General features: G+C 44.4%; 1 protein-coding gene across 1 annotated transcript in view; it reads left to right on the top strand.

The window, feature by feature from the left end:
• SWAP70 (switching B cell complex subunit SWAP70) overlaps nt 1-17,354 on the top strand; it is a 68,955-nt gene that overhangs the window by 43,908 nt on the left and 7,693 nt on the right. The window contains exons 4-9 of the mRNA XM_081098636.1: nt 831-1,058; nt 3,764-3,910; nt 5,219-5,327; nt 7,508-7,689; nt 11,773-11,880; nt 13,412-13,578. Of these exons, the coding sequence (XP_080954762.1) occupies nt 831-1,058; nt 3,764-3,910; nt 5,219-5,327; nt 7,508-7,689; nt 11,773-11,880; nt 13,412-13,578 (941 nt within the window). The remainder of the gene's footprint in view (nt 1-830; nt 1,059-3,763; nt 3,911-5,218; nt 5,328-7,507; nt 7,690-11,772; nt 11,881-13,411; nt 13,579-17,354) is intronic.

Genomic DNA, 17,354 nt, shown 5'->3' with positions numbered 1-17,354 from the left:
AAAACATTTGTCTTCATTGTGGATAAACTGAAATATTTTTTCATTTCCTTAACGAAAATGCTACTTACTGCCCACTAAGTTGATTTCATATTGAGCCATAACCTCGAGTTTGAAAACCTCCTATCCAGGGGGTAAACACCGTGGGATTTTGTCGCCGATTTGATGTAAGGCCGTAGGGAATAAGGATCCTGCCATGGTGAATGGTACTGCCCAACCAAAATCAGTAATAGAAAGAAAGCCATTTGGAAGGTGGAGACGACCCAGTGTTTCAGGGTTTGAGAAGCTCTTCCAGGCCAAGCTAGAAAGTACATTGTTTACAACATTGTCAGCGTTCCTAACGGGAGGAGGCAGCATGAGTTTAAAATAACTGCCTTATATCGAAACTGTGTAAATTGGGGAGTAACTTGTACATTTTACTTTGAGATGCTTATTTAACTGGGTGCTTACATATTAGAAAAAGATGAATATTCTTTTTTTTTTAAAAAAAAATGAATATTCTGATGTATTAAAATATTTATCCAAGAGAGAGTAATCAGATCACATTAATTAGTTTGCCTATGGCAGTGTGTGTGTGCAGTTTGCTTTGGAAACGTATGCAAATACACGATCAGAGGGTTACCAGAGTTTGCTTCCATTACTTATTCTAGGTCAATGTAGAACCAGTGGCGTTTGTCCACACCCTTCTCCCTGACAGAGTCATGATCCGCTGTTGGAATTGTAAAAGAATATCTCTTAAATGGACCTTATCAGTGTACATAACGTAGATATGTACCTAAGTTAAAAGGTTATTTTTTTACTAGTAAATAATGCCTTCTAAATTCTCTCTGTAGATTGAATACCTGCTTAAGAAACTGACAGACGCGATGGGAGGAGTTTGGCAGCAAGAGCAATTTGAAGATTATAAAGTCAACTTCGATGACGGGAAAGATGGCCTTTCTGTGTGGGAGCTGATCGAGCTCGTTGGAACCGGGCAGTTCAGCAAAGGCATGGACCGGCAGACGGTGTCCATGGCCATCAATGAAGTCTTCAGTGAGCTGATACTAGATGTGTTGAAACAGGTAAGACTCCTGTAACACCTTGTTTCTTCTCACCTTTGGAATTTGACATGTTTGAACTCAGACAAATTTTCATCACAGAGATGAGTATAAGTCACTTATACTTTTACACGGATTTAGAGCTGAACAAAGTCTTATTTTCTCAGGCTTTCCTTTTGCAGAATTACAGGTGCATTTCTGAAGTATGGTTAAGCATTGGAGTTGCTATTTTTAAAAAATATATATTTTTATTGATTTCAGAGAGGAAGGGAGGAGAGAGAGAGAGTGAGAGAGAGAGAGAGAGAGAAACCTTAATGATGAGGGAGAACCATTGATCAGCTGCCTTCTGCCTGATTGGGGATCGAGCCCCCAGCCCGGGCATATGCCCTGACCGGGACTCAAACTGACCTCCTGGTTCCTAGGTTGACGCTCAACCACTGAGCCACTGCGGCCGGGCGGAGCTGCTATTTTGAAAGAGCTGTTTAAACGATCACATTCGCAAATGATTTTTAAAGACTCTCATGTCATGGGTACCTCCACACCTGTCCATCTGAAAGATCCCCACGGCGTGTTGGTGAGCAGCAGCCTTGTAGTTCCTTTCGCAGTGTGAGGTGTGGGCACAGAGCTGTCGGGAAGGGCGCTCAGCACAGTGTTGGAGTGATCACCTCTGGATTGTGGAAGTTCTGCAAATTTTATTTTCTTCTTGATTTCTTTCTTATTATTGGACTTAGCAACATACATGAATTTATGTATATGGTTATATATTATTTTTATAAAATCAGAAAAATGCCCTTATTTTTGGAAGAAAACCCCTTTACATAACAAAATTGCACTTGTCTTATTAGATTATGATATTTATTTTCTCAGCACCTGCAAAGCAACTGGTAATCATATGGGGAGATTAATGCTTGTTAAATGGAATGTATATATTTATTAGTGGATCTTTCAAATTTCTTATCCTATATAGTAAAAGGCTAATATGCAAATTGTCCCCTCCACCAGGAGTTTGGGAGTTTGACTAGGGGGCGGGGCTGGCCGGCCAACCACCCGCAGTTCCTCCCCCCACCCGGCCCATCCCTGATCAGCACCCCTCACCAAATTAGGGTGGGCCGGCTGGACCCCACCCATGCACAATTTGTGCACCAGGCCTCTAGTATTATAATATTGAATAATAACTCCAATTTGTGATTTCCTTACTTTGGTCCTTTTTTTGCTCAGTGGGTAATATTGTCATCCTAACCAGGCATATATTTTACAAAGTGTTCCTCCTGATATTTCCGTTACCCACCTGGCACCACACATAGTAATTACAACATTGTTAACTCTGTTCCCTTTGTTTTACCTTACATCTCTGTGCTTATTTTGTGACCACCAATTAGTGCTTCTTACTCCCTTTGCCTTTGTTGCTCCGCCCCCTGTACATTTAATATTTAAATGCCAGCTATTCTTGAACAGCCTTGAAAGGTTATCATCAGGTGTAATTTTGTTGAAGTAAAAGTTTGAATTATACACCTTTGAGGCTGATATATGGGGAGGAAGTACAGACTTACAAGTATGCATAGAAGCTACACGTAGAAGAAAGTATCCTTACCTATTGCTTCATTCTTTCTTTGCTCATCTGGAGCAGAGTTCATCCTCCAGAATACTGTGAGATCAAATAGAAAGGTAAGTTGGTGTCAGAAGGTGATTGGCTGAGTAGTATATCTGGCTGTTAGCACCTTTTAGCATTTTTATTGACTGAGGGTTTGATTTACTGAGAGTATTGTTGGTGTGTGTGTGTGTGTGTGTGTGTGTGTGTGTGTGTGTGTAAAGCAAAATAGACTGCATAGTATAATGAACTCCAATATATCCACCATCCAGTCCCATCAACCACTAATACACGGTAAATCCTTTACTACCTACTTTTGCTTCTCCTGTATTGTCTTGAAACAAATCTCAGATATTTCATTTTATAAAATTTATAAATATTTCTTTTTTAAAAATATATTTTTATTGATTTCAGAGAGGAAGGGAGAGGGAGATAGAGACATCAATGATGAGAGAGAACCATTGATTGGCTGCCTCCTGCATGCCCCCCACTGGGGATCAAGCCCACAACCTGAGCATGTGCCCTTGACCAGAATTGAACCTGGGACCCTTCAGTCTGCAGGCCGATGCTCTATTCACTAAGCCAAACCAGCTAGGGCAATATTTATAAATATTTCAATAAGCATCCCTAAAATATATGGAATTTTAAAAAACTACAATGCTATTAACATCAGGGATTCTAAAGTCTACTATCTGCCTGGCCGGCATGGCTCAGTGGTTGAGCATTGACCTATGAACCAGGAGGTCATAGGTTAGGGTTAGGGCACATGCCTGGGTTGCAGGGTGAATCCCCAGTGGGGGGTGTGCAGGAGGCAGCTGATCGATGATTCTTTCTCATCATTGATGTTTCTATCTCTCTCTCCATCTCCTTTTTTCTCTGAAATCAATACAAATATATATATTTTAAAAAGTCTATTGTCTATTTCGCTTTGCAGGGAGGGGAGGGGTGTCTAAAATTCTGCATAGGCTTTTGTTTGCATGTGCTTATGTGAATTTGACTAGGAATAGTGTCCCTGGCTTTCATAGATCCTCAAAGGGTTCATGATCCACAAAGGGCAAGAACCATCTATCAGGTAATGGAGTAGGTAGGAATATCAAGGAAGAGAGATACAGGCATTTATGTCAGATTTAATCTCTTATAGGGTTACATGATGAAAAAAGGCCATAAACGGAAAAACTGGACTGAACGCTGGTTTGTACTAAAACCCAACATGATTTCTTATTATGTGAGTGAGGATCTGAAGGATAAGAAAGGAGACATCATCTTGGATGAAAACTGCTGTGTGGAGGTAAGAGCCTACTGTTACCTCTTTGCGGTGCTGCCCCCTGCTGTTCAAGTAACTTATTTTCCTTGTAGACTTCAGGTCCTCAAAATAATCTTAAAACTTAATTTCCAACATAATATTGGCTAAAGTTGCAATAAAAATTAAAGATACCTGACAGAATTTTTTCTAATGTGAATTTGTCTTCTATCTTATACTCGTGAACAAAGGGTAGGGATTGAATCGCGTTCGTTTGTACATTTACGGAATCATTATTGAATAAAACTGAGTCATCAAAAGAAAATAAAGCAAAAAAATCAGTTGAAATAATGAACATACCAGCAACTCTGGGCCATTTTGAGTGCAATGAATAAAACGGAAGAAGTGAGCAATACCTTTGAATACTTTCAGTGACTTTCAGTACATTTTATTCATAACTGTTCTGTCAAGAAGTGAAGTCCTCAAGAACATACATTTTTGAGTATTTATATCTAAACTGTTACCAGGCCTGTCTTTGTTGAAGAACATTTCGAATACCTACGATCTTACTCATAAATGATAATGTGTTTTGATGGATGAAATGGTATAGAATTAATGTTCTAGGGTGTGCAACGCCCATTAAGGTTTTTTTTTTAGATTCAGCTAAACATGGAAAATCACAAAGATTACAACAGGCCATACCAGTCTTCTCATAAGGATGTAGGTCAGGAACCACAGCTTGCCAGCACCAATCCAGGTGCAAGGAGAGGAGAGGGGTGCACACCTCTGGCAGGCGTGGAAATCACTCTGGCTTAGAAGCCTCATTGCTCAGAGGAGTGAGTACTTGTAGCTCCGTGGGTGTACCTGCCAGGGTTCCTGTAAGGGACGTGCTCAGGTCCGAGTCTCTGTGCCAGGGAAGCCCAAAGCATGGCATCCCCATCAGGTGGTGGTTCTCCTGGTCAGGATTTGGTATTCTGATCAGGAGTCATTGTTCCCATAAGTAAAGTTGCCCAGGGGATAGAATTAGTGAATCAGTTACATGCATTTAGAGGTATTTTTCATTAACATTGAATTCCGCCAGATTTGTATAAATAATTAAGATCGAATTGAATTTAAAAACTTAAAAATAATATCTTAGCCTTGGCCAGGTTGTTCATTGGTTAGAGCATTAGCCTGATGTGCCAGGGTTGTGGGATGGATCCCAGGTCAGGCACATACAAGAAACAACCAATGAATGCACAAATAAGTGGAACAACAGAAGTCTGTGTTTCTCCCTCCTTCTCTCTCTCTCTGTTAAAAAAACAAACAAAAAGAAAAAAAAAACAACAAAAGAGCTAATTTGGCTTTCTGTTTTAGTCTTTGCCTGACAAAGATGGAAAGAAATGCCTCTTTCTCATAAAGTGTCTCGATAAGACCTTTGAGATCAGTGCTTCAGATAAGAAGAAGAAGCAGGAGTGGATTCAAGGTAAGTGACTTTTACTGTTGGTCATGATGTCTCTCGAAAGCTCTGACTTTCTATTTTTGAAGTTCATGAAAGATACCGAAAACTTGTTCCCTCCTTGTCTGTGTTATTACGGGGTGTGACATGGTAGCTTAAAGAAAAACAAATCAAGAGCAGTTTCCAAATTTTTTAGTCAATTTCATTTTTGTAATCATCTTACGGGAAAATTGTAAGTTGGACATTTTGAGTGTTATTCACTCCTGCTATTTGAAGAGTGTGGAATTTCCCCTTTTAACAACTGTGGAGAATTTTAAAGTGACCGTCAAAGAATGAGACACTATATATTAGATTTTTTAAAATGATGGGGAGATTTCTGAATATGATATTCTTGGACTTAGTTATGTTACTGGGACCCCAATTTTTTTTTTTTTGAGTCCACCTGCCTGTGTGCACTGGCCCGAACAAATGCAGGCGCGGGAGTTTGCAGAATAGAAAGAAAAATAGTTTAATACTGAAGTGACCAATCCAGCGATGGGGAGCTAATGCTAAAAAACCCAACTCCTCTGTGGCACATAGGTTAAGATTATATAGGGCAAAAATCACAAGATACTGAGGGGTAGGGGCTCCGGGTCCTGCTGGGAGCTGACTGGCTGGAGGTGAGGTAAGGTAACGAATCATTTCTTCGGGTCTAGAGGACAGTGCTGAGGCCTGCTCAGGCGTCCCTCTGTCTGGGCTCTTAGGAAAGTAGCTGGGCTTCTCCACGTTCGGGCGCAGGAGCCGAAACATAACTTAGGTCAAGATGTTATCTTTAGTCTGGACCTTGTGACCATTAGTCAGGTCTGGGCTGTCTTCTGCTGCCTCGGGGGCGACTGATTATCCAGGGGAAAGGCTAGGTTTCTGAGGGGTATACCGAGAGAAATAGTATTTTTAGAGCTAGGATTTAAAACTAAATGTAGTCAAAGTCATAGGGACCCTCAGTGTCAGGTGAAAAAAGATTGCATTGAAAGTTGTGCTCTTTCTTGATGTGGCTTAAGAGTGTGAGGCAAGCCCAGCTGGGTTTGAATCGTCTTTCCTGAGTCGTGTAGGCTGAGTTATGAATTCTGTAGCTGCTTTCCTCTCCTGTGGAATGGGAACAGTAACAGTACGGCCCCCTAGGGTTGTTGTAAAGGTTGAAAATTAAATAATGAAGTTATACTCGCATATTTAAAATGATACATCCTTGCAGAAATGCTTGCGATACGTTGCAAGCAACCTAAATGTCCATTAATTGGGAAGTGGTTGAGTACATTACGGTACAGCTATGCAGTGGAGTACTGTGCAATACTTTGTGTAGTGATATGAAAGTTCTCAAGGATAAATTAAATGAGAAAACCAGGGCTCAGAAGAGTGTGCTCTGCCACTGTTCGTGTCAAAAGGAGGCAGAGGATTTATATACATATTTACTTGTATATTCTTAATCTATTTCTGGAAAGATGCCCAAGGAACTGTTAGCAGTGGTTGCTGGTGGAGAGGGGAACTGGTACTTGGGGATAGGAGTAGGAGAGAGACTTCCTCTATGTCCTTTCATGCTTTTGAATTTGAACAAAAGTATTAACTATTTAAAAAAATTATACAAGTGAAACCATCAGGAAAGAAATTAGGTTTTACATAAAAATTAGATAATGCACGGAAAGGGTATACATATAGTAAGGATTCAATAAATGGAGGCTACTAACAACATCTCAGGAGGGAGGTATATAGGGACATGGTCTCAAAAGGCATAGATGTCGGGCAAACTCAACACAGCAGGTAGCAAATCAGATACCGGAACTTTGAATCTCAGCCCTTACTATGGCTAAAACTTAGCCTTTTGACAAGTATGGGGAAGGGAGTGGAAAGTGTTATTTGAAAGTGTTGTTTTAAATAAATTCTTCAAATGTGTGTGGTATTCCTGAATCAAGCATCTATTTAAGCACAGATATATAATTTTGGAATTTGGGGGCTAAAAGTGACTTTAGAGATGATCTCTCTCATTTTAGAGATGAGGAAACTGATGCTCAAGCCATGGTGTGACCTTGGTGACTTGCTCAAGGTCACACCGATACTCAGTGGCAGAGTCCGAATCTACACTGAGGTCCGTCTGGCTTCCTTCCCACTGTGCCTTTGCATGCTAGGGTTACAAAGAATAACCGGCGTTTCCTGTGTTCTCTCTGCACCTTTCACAGCCATTCACTCTACCATCCATCTGCTGAAGTTAGGCAGCCCCCCGCCGCACAAAGAAGCCCGCCAGAGTCGGAGGGAACGCCGGAAGAAGCTGCTGGCTGAGCAGGAGGAGCTGGAGCGGCAGATGAAGGAGCTCCAGGCTGCCAACGAGAACAGGCAGCGGGAGCTGGAGACCGTGAGGAAGGTGAGGAGGGGAGCGGACGCTGGGCTGGGCCCGGAGGGCTCCTTGCAGCGCAGGAGCCACAGCTGCCTCACTTCGAGCTTTGTTTTTACTAAGACCAGGTTACTGCAGTTTTGGGGAGATTTTTTCGGCGAACTGTGTTCCCAGGAAGTGTATCTACACCCTCAGGACACCCTGGTTTCCCCAGCATGAAAGGATGAGGGCCTCGGGGCAGCAGGGACATTGCATTGACCAGAGAAGCATATTTATAAGAAAGCACACTTGAATTTTGTCAGAGAAGGTTGAGAAATGTTGTTCCCCTGATGTCATGGTGACTTTTGGCGACCTGGGGAGAGTCTGTTGCTTTTTCAGTTTTTCCCCTTTGCTCTCATCTTCACTCGTGAGGACCTTATAAGACCCTGAGTGTAGAATTGTGGGTTTTACTTACTGTTCAGAGTCAGAGGTCCAGTCTGGGTCAGCTTCTCCTCCCATCTCAGGGCTAGGGGTCAAGTACCATAGGCCGTACAGCTACGGTAGTTGTTGACAGTCACAGGGCGATCTTGTTCCTTGGTTATGTCACGGTTTTGGGGGGGTGGGGAGTTGGTGGTGAGTGCCCAGCGTGTGGCCCTGGTCTTTACCTGGGATACCTCTGGGTTGAGCCCCTGCCTGAATCACTGAGCACGTGTGAGCCATGAGCGGAAAGACCTGTGTGTCCTCCTCTGCAGCCCCTTTGCCCTGGGATGTGGGGGTTGCTTATAGTAGTGTGATCGGTGGTAGGGGGATGTCCTTTCCCCGCTGAGTGCTTTGGGTGGAGTCCTTACGACATCTCAAGAAAAAGAATTTTCTGAGACTCGCACAGGAAGATGAGTGACTTTTATTAGCGTGGAATTACATCTCTGGGTTTCAAAGTCCCATTTCCCTTAGTCCGGTCCTGGAAGGAGGGCGGCTGGGGACTCAGAAGAGCTAAAATCAGAACCAGTGGCCCGAGTTTCGGTTGCATGGGGCAGCCGGGTCCAGTTCAGCATCAGGCTAGTTGTAGTCCTTTAGTCCTTTGTGGGTGAGGTCCACATGGCCAAGGGCCATCTGGGCTCCAAGGGGAGCCAAGAGAGGATACCCCCTTGCAACACGAGTCCCGAGGGGGCCAGAGGCCAAGAGCACAAGAGAGCAAGGGAGCGGACTTCTTTGTTTAGGGGATTCAGTGTCTCAGATCTACCCGCGCTTGCAGTGGCCACGCCAGCTCTGGCCAATGATCTGTCCCCAGGTGTGACTGACAGGAGAGCACCCTCCCTGTTTCATCCAAACTTTACTGGGCCTGTGTCTATGTATCAGCCCCCGCCCCCCCCCCCCCAAGACATGCAGGGAATAGACCAGACCAGAGACTCCCTGCGGAGTGTGAAGCTGCAGCTTCCTGGCAAAGCTGCACAAATGACCTGCCCATGATGCTTGGTCTTCGCTTTGCTCCTTTCCAGTTTTTCAAAACTAGGTTAATTACAGCCATATCAGGATAAGGCCCCTCATTCCTGGTGAGGTTCTCTCTTTGCTACCCATGGAAGTACCACACTTCATGCTGATTTCCTCCTCGTGAACTCCCAAAGAAGTTTTTAATATACTTTTATAATATTAAGAATCACGTGGACATGCAATCTTAGAAATAGCTGTTCCACCCAGCACATCAACTTTCTAAAAGCAGCTCTTAAGGTCTTGCTGCTCTTCTTCCCAAATCACTCCTGCATCTCCCCTCTTTGGGCTGTAGTACGTCTTCTTTAAAAACTCCCTTCACAGGCTCAGATGAGCACCTGCAGCATGAGGTTGCTGCTCCCTTCACCCACTGTGCACAGAGTGCGGTGGGTGTTACGAGTGGGGATCTGGACATGGTGCCCCTCCTTTATAACTTACAAAATGGGTCATACCTACAAAGGAGAGCATGCAATATGTGTATGCAAATACAGCGACTATTTCTGAAAGTACCAACCAAGTTAAGATAGAATATTGCCAGTAGTTTAGAAGCTCCTGTGTTCTGTCTTTAAAAGAAATTTGCAAGCAGCAAGTTTGTGGTTTATGTTTGGTTTCATGAGTAATTTTATACACGCCTAGACTCCTGTAATTACCACAGACAGAGTACAGACAAACTCCAGTGCCCCAAAGAATTTCCTCACCCTGCTCCTTGTATTCAGACCCTCCCTCACCCACTCCAACCCCTAGAAACCACCGATCTGTTCCTGTATTTTGGCCTTTTCCAAATTCTCATATAAATGGAATAAGTCAGTATGTGTGTTTTCAGGAGTTCTTTCACTTAGCGTCATGCATTTGAGATTCATCCATCTGGTGCCCCTTTAAATTCTTTTGAACTTGGTCTCCCAGTAGCACGTAGGTCTCCCTTCCTGCTCTGTTATGTGCGTGCCTGCCCGAGTTGACAGGGCCTCGGCCACTTGGACAGCTTTCTTATTACATAGCTTCACAGAATTATTTTTACTTATATTGTTATTGATTTCAGAGAGGGAGAGGTAGATAGAAACATCAATGATGAGAGAGAATCATTGATCGGCTCAATCTTATTTGGGATTGAGCTCGCAACCTGGACTTGTGCCCTGACTGGGAATCAAACCCCTGACCTCCTGGTTTATAGTTGACGCTCAACCATTGAGCCACGCTGGCCAGGTTTCATAGAATTATTTAAGCAACTGATTCGGGATTTGATGATAGGTGTTGAAAAATTGTTACAGATCCCTTAACAATCTCTAATTTTCTTTTTCTTATCAAGAAATAAAATTTTTGCCCTGGCCTGGAATTAGGCTACATATTTGTGAATTTTGTAGGACTTGCTAGGCCTTAGCTGATTGAGAAGAAGCTATAAGAAATCCTGGTATTGCCTTTTTAAAATATAAATTAATAGATTTCTTTAAAGGCTTTACTTAAATAATTTTTTTAAAAGGCTTTATTTTTGTAGGGCAGTTTTAGGTTCACAATAAAATTAACTGGAAGGTACAGAGATTTCCCATATGCCGTCTGCCCCATGCATAGCTTCCCCCATGCTCAACACCCCCCACCAGAGTGGGTACATTTGTTACAATTGGTGAGTCTACACTGATACTCATGATCACCCAGAGCCATAGTTTATATTCGGGTCCACTCTTCGTGTTCTACATTCTGTGGTTTGGACACGTGTGATGACGTACATCTACCATTAGAGTATCATCAAGAGAATTTTGTTCTGTCTGTTCATTCCTCCTCCCAAAATAATGTTTCATTTCTACTGTTGTTTCTTTAAAAAATATAATCATTTGCGTAGGTAATATAATTATATGGTTCAAAATTAAAAATTACAAAAGGATTTAGTGAAAATATTTCCTCCCACTTCTTTTCTCCTTTTGCCTAGCTCCCACCCCGTGCCTAAGGTAACGATTATTTTTTATTTCTTGTGTATCCTTCTAGGTTTATTGAATATTTATAAGAAAATTTGAACATATATTCTTCTCATTCTTTTTAAAAATATATATATTTTTATTGATGTCAGAGACGAAGGGAGAGGGAGAGATAAATGGAGAAATCCATTATGAGAGAGAAACATCAATCGGCTGCCTCCTGTACATCCTACACTGGGGATGGAGCCCCCAATCCAGGCATGTGCCCCAACTGGGAATTGAACCATGACCTCCTGGTTCATAGGTCAAGGCTCAACTACTGAGCCACCGAGGCCGGGCCTAAGCGGTTATTTCTAATTGTTGTTTCACTGGGGAAAGAGAATTTGGAGCTCCTCAGGCCGCCCTCTGGAAGTCGGGCTCATAAGTGTTAAGGAATAATGTGTAAGATGACAACACTGTACAGTCAGAACCCAAGAAGTAGATCTCGAACTCATGAATGCTTTGCACACGAATGTGACTCAGTGACTCCACTGCAAAATGCTGTTCAGACTTATCAGTAGTCATTGATTTAACGAATTTGTTTTGTATGTTGGCTGGGAAAATTACTGGAATGGAAGTCCAGCAGATCTAAAAGTTTTTGTTCTGTATTTGTGGAACATCAGGAAAGTGTGGATTCTCGCACATGTTTAAGTGTGACCATTTCTCTCTCCAAATGCATTTCTGTGGATGGCTTTCGATTGGCTAGAAACTGGAAGAAGCAGCATCTCGGGCAGCGGAAGAAGAAAAGAAACGCCTTGAGACGCAAGTGGAACTACAGGCCAGGTTCAGCACGGAGCTGGAGCGAGAGAAGCTGGTGAGTCCCGCATGCCTGGGGAACGCCACCGGCGCCGTCGCAGGGCCAGCCTGGTCGGTGGGGCGAGGGCCTGGGAGGCTGCAGTGAGGCCATGTTGTCAGCTTGGCTCTGCTACTGGCTTGCAGTGGGCTGTTGGGGAAGTGATGTGTCTGTTCATTCACCCATTGTTGGTTTATTGAGCACCTTCTATGTGCCGGGCACCACGCTCAGAATGTAAAGGTACAAGACATAAACCTTGCTTTCAAGACCCTGAAGTGGAAATTTAAGGAATGGGGCGGTAAGGGCTGTGGTTAGGGTGACTATGTCTTGGTTTGACTGGGACAGTCTCTGCCACCTCGGTATAATTATTACCAGCATCCCTTTTCCCTCTCAGAGTGTTCCTGGCTTGGAAAATAAATAGCTGTGGAAAAAGTGCACATCGGTTCCATGACATTTTTCCTCTGTAATGAGCCAAGTCGGAGGTCCTGAAATCATGAAAACATACGGATCCTGGTCTGCTGCCCTCAGCAGCTCTGATTCATCTAAGAGGCTCCCATCCCCAAGATGCCCGTAGTTAGCAGGTCTTCTCACATTGAGTTCTGACCATGTGGGAGCATGCTGAGCCCAGCGCCTGTTAGATGCGCATCACATTGCCTTTGGCAACGTTTTGTCCCTTAGCGTTGAAATGGACATGTTTGAGCCGTGAGAGAACAGCGCACAGAGGAGGGCCAGTGATGTAAAGGGTGCCCCCTCACAGCCAGGGCCTGGGTTTGTTTCCTCTCTGCTCCCTCTTCCTGAGCCCTAGTTTCTCGTCTTTAAATTAGGGGGTTATCATATGGTCCGTCATGACTGTTATGATGATGACGTGAGCTAATGCAAGTGCAAATGCTTTATAAACTGGATATGCTCGTGTGCGCGCTATTATGTTTAGGATTCCCTTGTCTTTTCCTTGTTAAGGCAGAGATTCAAACTCTTAAACCCAGAAGGGAGAAGCCATAACCTTGTCAGGGCACTAAATTCCCTGCCTGAGTCTCCCCAGGGCTGGGGGTGCCCTAGGGGGTGGGGGAGGGGCAGGGGGTGGTGCTAGGCTGCCAGGTAAGTGCGGGAGGCTCTGCACATCAGTGTTTCCCTTTCCCTTCGGCAGTTCCGACTGGGGAAAGGTCATTCCTTTCGGAGAAGACTCTGTTGGCAAAGGGCTTGTAGCTTTAAGACAGAAAATAATCTAAAGAGAAATTATATAGGGAAACATATTTTTTTCCCCTTGACTTGACTGTAAGGCGTGGAGCGGAAAGGATGGAGAATGTACTGGGGCAGGAACACAGCATCGGGGTTGTAGTTTGTCCCGGACTCTCTGGGTGTGGTTCTGGTGTTGGTACTGGGAGGGGGTGCTCGATTCCTCTATTTTTGCGTCAAGGACGAAGGGCAGGGTCCCGCCATCCTGCGGGGCTGCAGCTGTGGGCAGTGGCAACCCCTCAGGACGGTGGTGGAGTGGGAGGGTTTCCCTGAGGGTGAGGCCAGCCTGCGACTGAACATGACCCTTTTCTACCGTCAGATCCGACAGCAGATGGAAGAACAGGTTGCCCAAAAGTCCTGTGAACTGGAACAGTATTTGCAGCGAGTGCGGGAGCTGGAAGACATGTACGTAAAGCTGCAGGAGGCCCTTGAGGATGAGCGGCAGGCCCGGCAAGATGAGGAGACTGTGCGGAAGCTCCAGGCCAGGTGCCCATCCGTTTGTTACTCACCTTTGCATAGTTTCTAGGAATGGCTCACGCTGTGGAGAGGGAGAGACCTGGAGGCTTGGTGGCTGCGTTGTCTATTCTCAGTCGGGGCGCTGGGAGAGCCTCGCTTCCGGGGCTGCGGCTGCCGGTATTTCAGAGCAGTCTCGGGGTGCCCAGCTAGAATGCCCGTGGACCAGGATCAGCTCTGGCGAGACCCTGGCTTCGCCGGCATGTTCCGGACCAGAGAAGAGCCCTTGGTATGGAGACAGGGGCCTGCGTCACACCAAGTTGCAGCCCCTTTTTGGGGAGAAGGAGGAAATCAGTTTTCATTTGGTCATTTGGGATTAGTGAGATTCTTTAAATAATTATTATTCAAAATCTTAACTTTTAGAACTTCTTAAAAGCTAGACTGTTTTTTCCCTTAGAGCAGGGGTGGGGAAGGTCGGGCCCATGGGCCGTACAAGGCCCGTGAAATCATTTGGTCTGGCCCTGCCAAGGCAACCGCAGGTGGGACTCGAAATTCAGTAAATCCAGGAGCTTTTGTCATAGCAACATACGTTTATAGTAAGTGAATTATATTAAGTGGATGATGTTATAAATATCTAAATGGCCCTTGGCAGCAAAAAGGTTCCCCACCCCCGCGTGGAGTTTTTAAAGCCAGGTTTACTATTTGCGATAGTCATGTTCTCGGATGAGAACTCTGCGTTTTTGGTCTTTGTAGCAGCAGGGAGGACGGGGTAGAATGAAGACCCGAACATGAAATTGGAGCTCTCCGCTTCGTCTCCCACTGGCTTCCCGTTGTGTTCTTTACGATGTCTTGTCCGCACTAAACAGACTGACCCAGTGGCCGGCTGGTCAGCGCTGTGCACGCAGGCTTCGAGCTGTGACTCCGCTTTGGGGAACAGCTGCGGGACGGCCCAGTAGACTTTCCACGGCTGCCGTTCTCATGTGGAGCGGCAGAGGAGGCTCGCTTAATATTTAGGCAGGAAGAGAAGAGAGGAGGTCTTCGTTGTATGCTTTGCCAAAATGATTTTAAAAATAAGTAGGTTTTGAAAATTTTAATTCTATTAAGGAAAAATGATCTTCTAAGTAGAAAATCAAATGCTTAGCATATTACCTGGCATTTACAGTCCGACAGGTGTGTGCTCAGTGCCCTGTGATGTTAACTAGATTCTTAGAACTGCCACCCAGTTGCCATTGGCCCCGATGTTGGCACAAGGTTCACTTACCGGGAAGGTTTGAGTCCTATGTGACTTCCAAAGAGAGGCATTCTATGGGCACAAGATGGTTTGGGGCCTCTTTATTATTTTTGGTGTGCTGGGAGTTTATAGATTACCCTGTGCAGAGAGCTCACAGGAGAGCTATGATATATATTTTACTTCCCTGCAGTTTGGAGAGAGGTTGATTATAACACAGCAGAGATTGGATCACAGAGGGAACTAGCTATCTCTAGAAACTTATTAAAATACTAGAGGCCCGATGCACGAAATCCGTGCAAGAGTCGGCCTTCCTTCCCCCTGCTGCCCTCTGGCACCCGGGACCCGGGCTTCCCTCGCAGCCCCGGCTTCATCCGGAAGGACGTCTGGTCTAATTAACATATTATGCTTTTATTATTATAGATTAGTTATTTTTTATTTATCAATGAGTGATCTTTGAATAAGAGATAATTTTGGATAAAACTTGTGGCTTTTAACCAGTGGTAAACATTAGAATCACCTGTAAAGTTAAAAAAAAATACACATGTAGGGCCTGTCCCACATTTACTGAATCAAAATATCTGTAGGTAGGAGCCAGGAATGAGTATTGCTATTTAAAAAACTCTGGCTAATTATTTTGTACATTCTGATTTAAGTACATAGCAAAATGGTTTCAGCCTTTTGAATGCAAATGTAGCTGTTACATATGTACAGATTTGCACCAATAAGCTGAAATTACTGCACAAAAATTAACTTTTTCTTTTTTCTTTTTTAAATATTTTTATTGATTTTTTACAGAGAGGAAGGGAGAGGGATAGAGAGTTAGAAACATCGATGAGAGAGAAACATCGACCAGCTGCCTCCTGCACACCTCCCACTGGGGATGTGCTCGCAACCAAGGTACATGCCCTTGACCGGAATCAAACCTGGGACCCTTCAGTCCGCAGGTCTACGCTCTATCCACTGAGCCAAACCGGTTTTGGCGAAATTAACTTTTTCTTGATGTGCAGAAGCCACTTTATGAATATACGATATTTATTTTGCTACTTTAAATTATTTTTCTTTTAACTTATGTTTTGGAACTTGAAATGGGTAAACTGACGCCCTCTGGTGGTCATTTTTAAGCACGGCCAGTCCCTCCCTTGCAATCCCGGAAGGCGGGGCCTGGTTCAGAGGGTCATTTTGTCAGATTGGCAAAGGGGTCTTTCTCCTTGCTCCCACTCCCAGAACAGGCCTTTCTCGGTAGCAAATCAAGGGAAGTCCTCATGGAGTTGAGATAGAAACACTTAAGTCTCCCTCTAAGGAACTGAAACAGCCTTAGGTGAAGGGCAGATGTCGAGGGCTTTTTAGTTAATCCTCCCGCCCTTTCTTCCAGCAATATTACGTCGTTCTTGGAATAGCTGGCATCTCGTTCTTCCACTGGATGACCCTTTCTCTGTCAGTGTCTTAACATTATCTCGCTATGTCCCCAGAGATACTTTATTTACTTATTTATTTATTTTTAAATATGTTTTCATTGATTTTAGAGAGAGAGGAAGGGAGAGGGACAGATAGAAACAATGACGAGAGAGGAACATCACTAATTGGCTGCCTCTTGCGCATCCCTCACTGGGGATTGAGCCCACCACCCAGGCATGTGCCCTGACTGGGAATCCATCCGAGCCACTCCAGCCAGCCTCCCCAGAGATGCTTTATATAGTAACTTGTTTAAGTGCAAGAACTTTGACTTGAGCCATCGGGGTCTTGTCAATTTTTTGATATATTAAAATTGAAGTTTATTTTTTGATGTGTAACCTGAAGGTTCGCTAGCCTCTTCTGAATGGGAACTCAGAAGAAAACTGTTCAGTTGACATTGGGAAAACCCAACTATTGGAAAGTTCTTGAGGCTGAGCCATCGCCTGTCCCATTATAACTTCCTCCCACCACGTTTTCGGGCCTGTGAGGCCTGCCGCACACTTCAGTCATGGCTGCAGCCTCAGCAGCGGGTGCCGTGCCTGGCACACGGCAAGTGTGCACGGGTGTTTTGTGAATAACTCAGCGGATCCAAGTTCTACTCACGGGGGCCTCTCGGAACAACAGTCTCTTCCACGTGTGATACTTTTCACGTATGTGAAGGCAGTGAGGAACCGAGCTCTGGAGTGAGGTCTGGGTTTGGTTCCCAGCTACTTTCTAGCTGTGTAACTTTAGAAAAGCCATTTCACTGCGTTGAGCCTTCAGTTCCTTATCCATAGACGGGGGCTAACTGCCAGCCTTGCAGGGTTGAGGAGATGACACGAGATAATGCATGCAGACTGCTTGTGCAAGGCCTGGTGTTTGCTAGTCGCTCTGTGTTGGCTTCTGTTCCTTCATCTTGCTTGCAGATGAGGAAGAGAGATAATATGTAGAATGTCAAAATAAGAACTCTTCAAAAGACACTGACAGGCTGGAATGATGGTTTGATACCAAGAAGGTAGTTTAAAATAGCAACAGAAGCCCAGCTGGCATGGCTAAGTGGTTGAGCCTCGACCTATGAACCAGGAGGTCACGGTTCGATTCCTGGTCATTGCACATGCCTGGGTTGGGGGCTCAATCCCTAGTGTGG

This window comes from Myotis nattereri (genome assembly GCF_964212035.1).
Source record: "Myotis nattereri genome assembly, chromosome: 9".
In the NCBI taxonomy this organism is placed as follows: Eukaryota; Metazoa; Chordata; class Mammalia; order Chiroptera; family Vespertilionidae; genus Myotis; species Myotis nattereri.
This window is presented reverse-complemented; position numbering and strand designations above follow the sequence as displayed.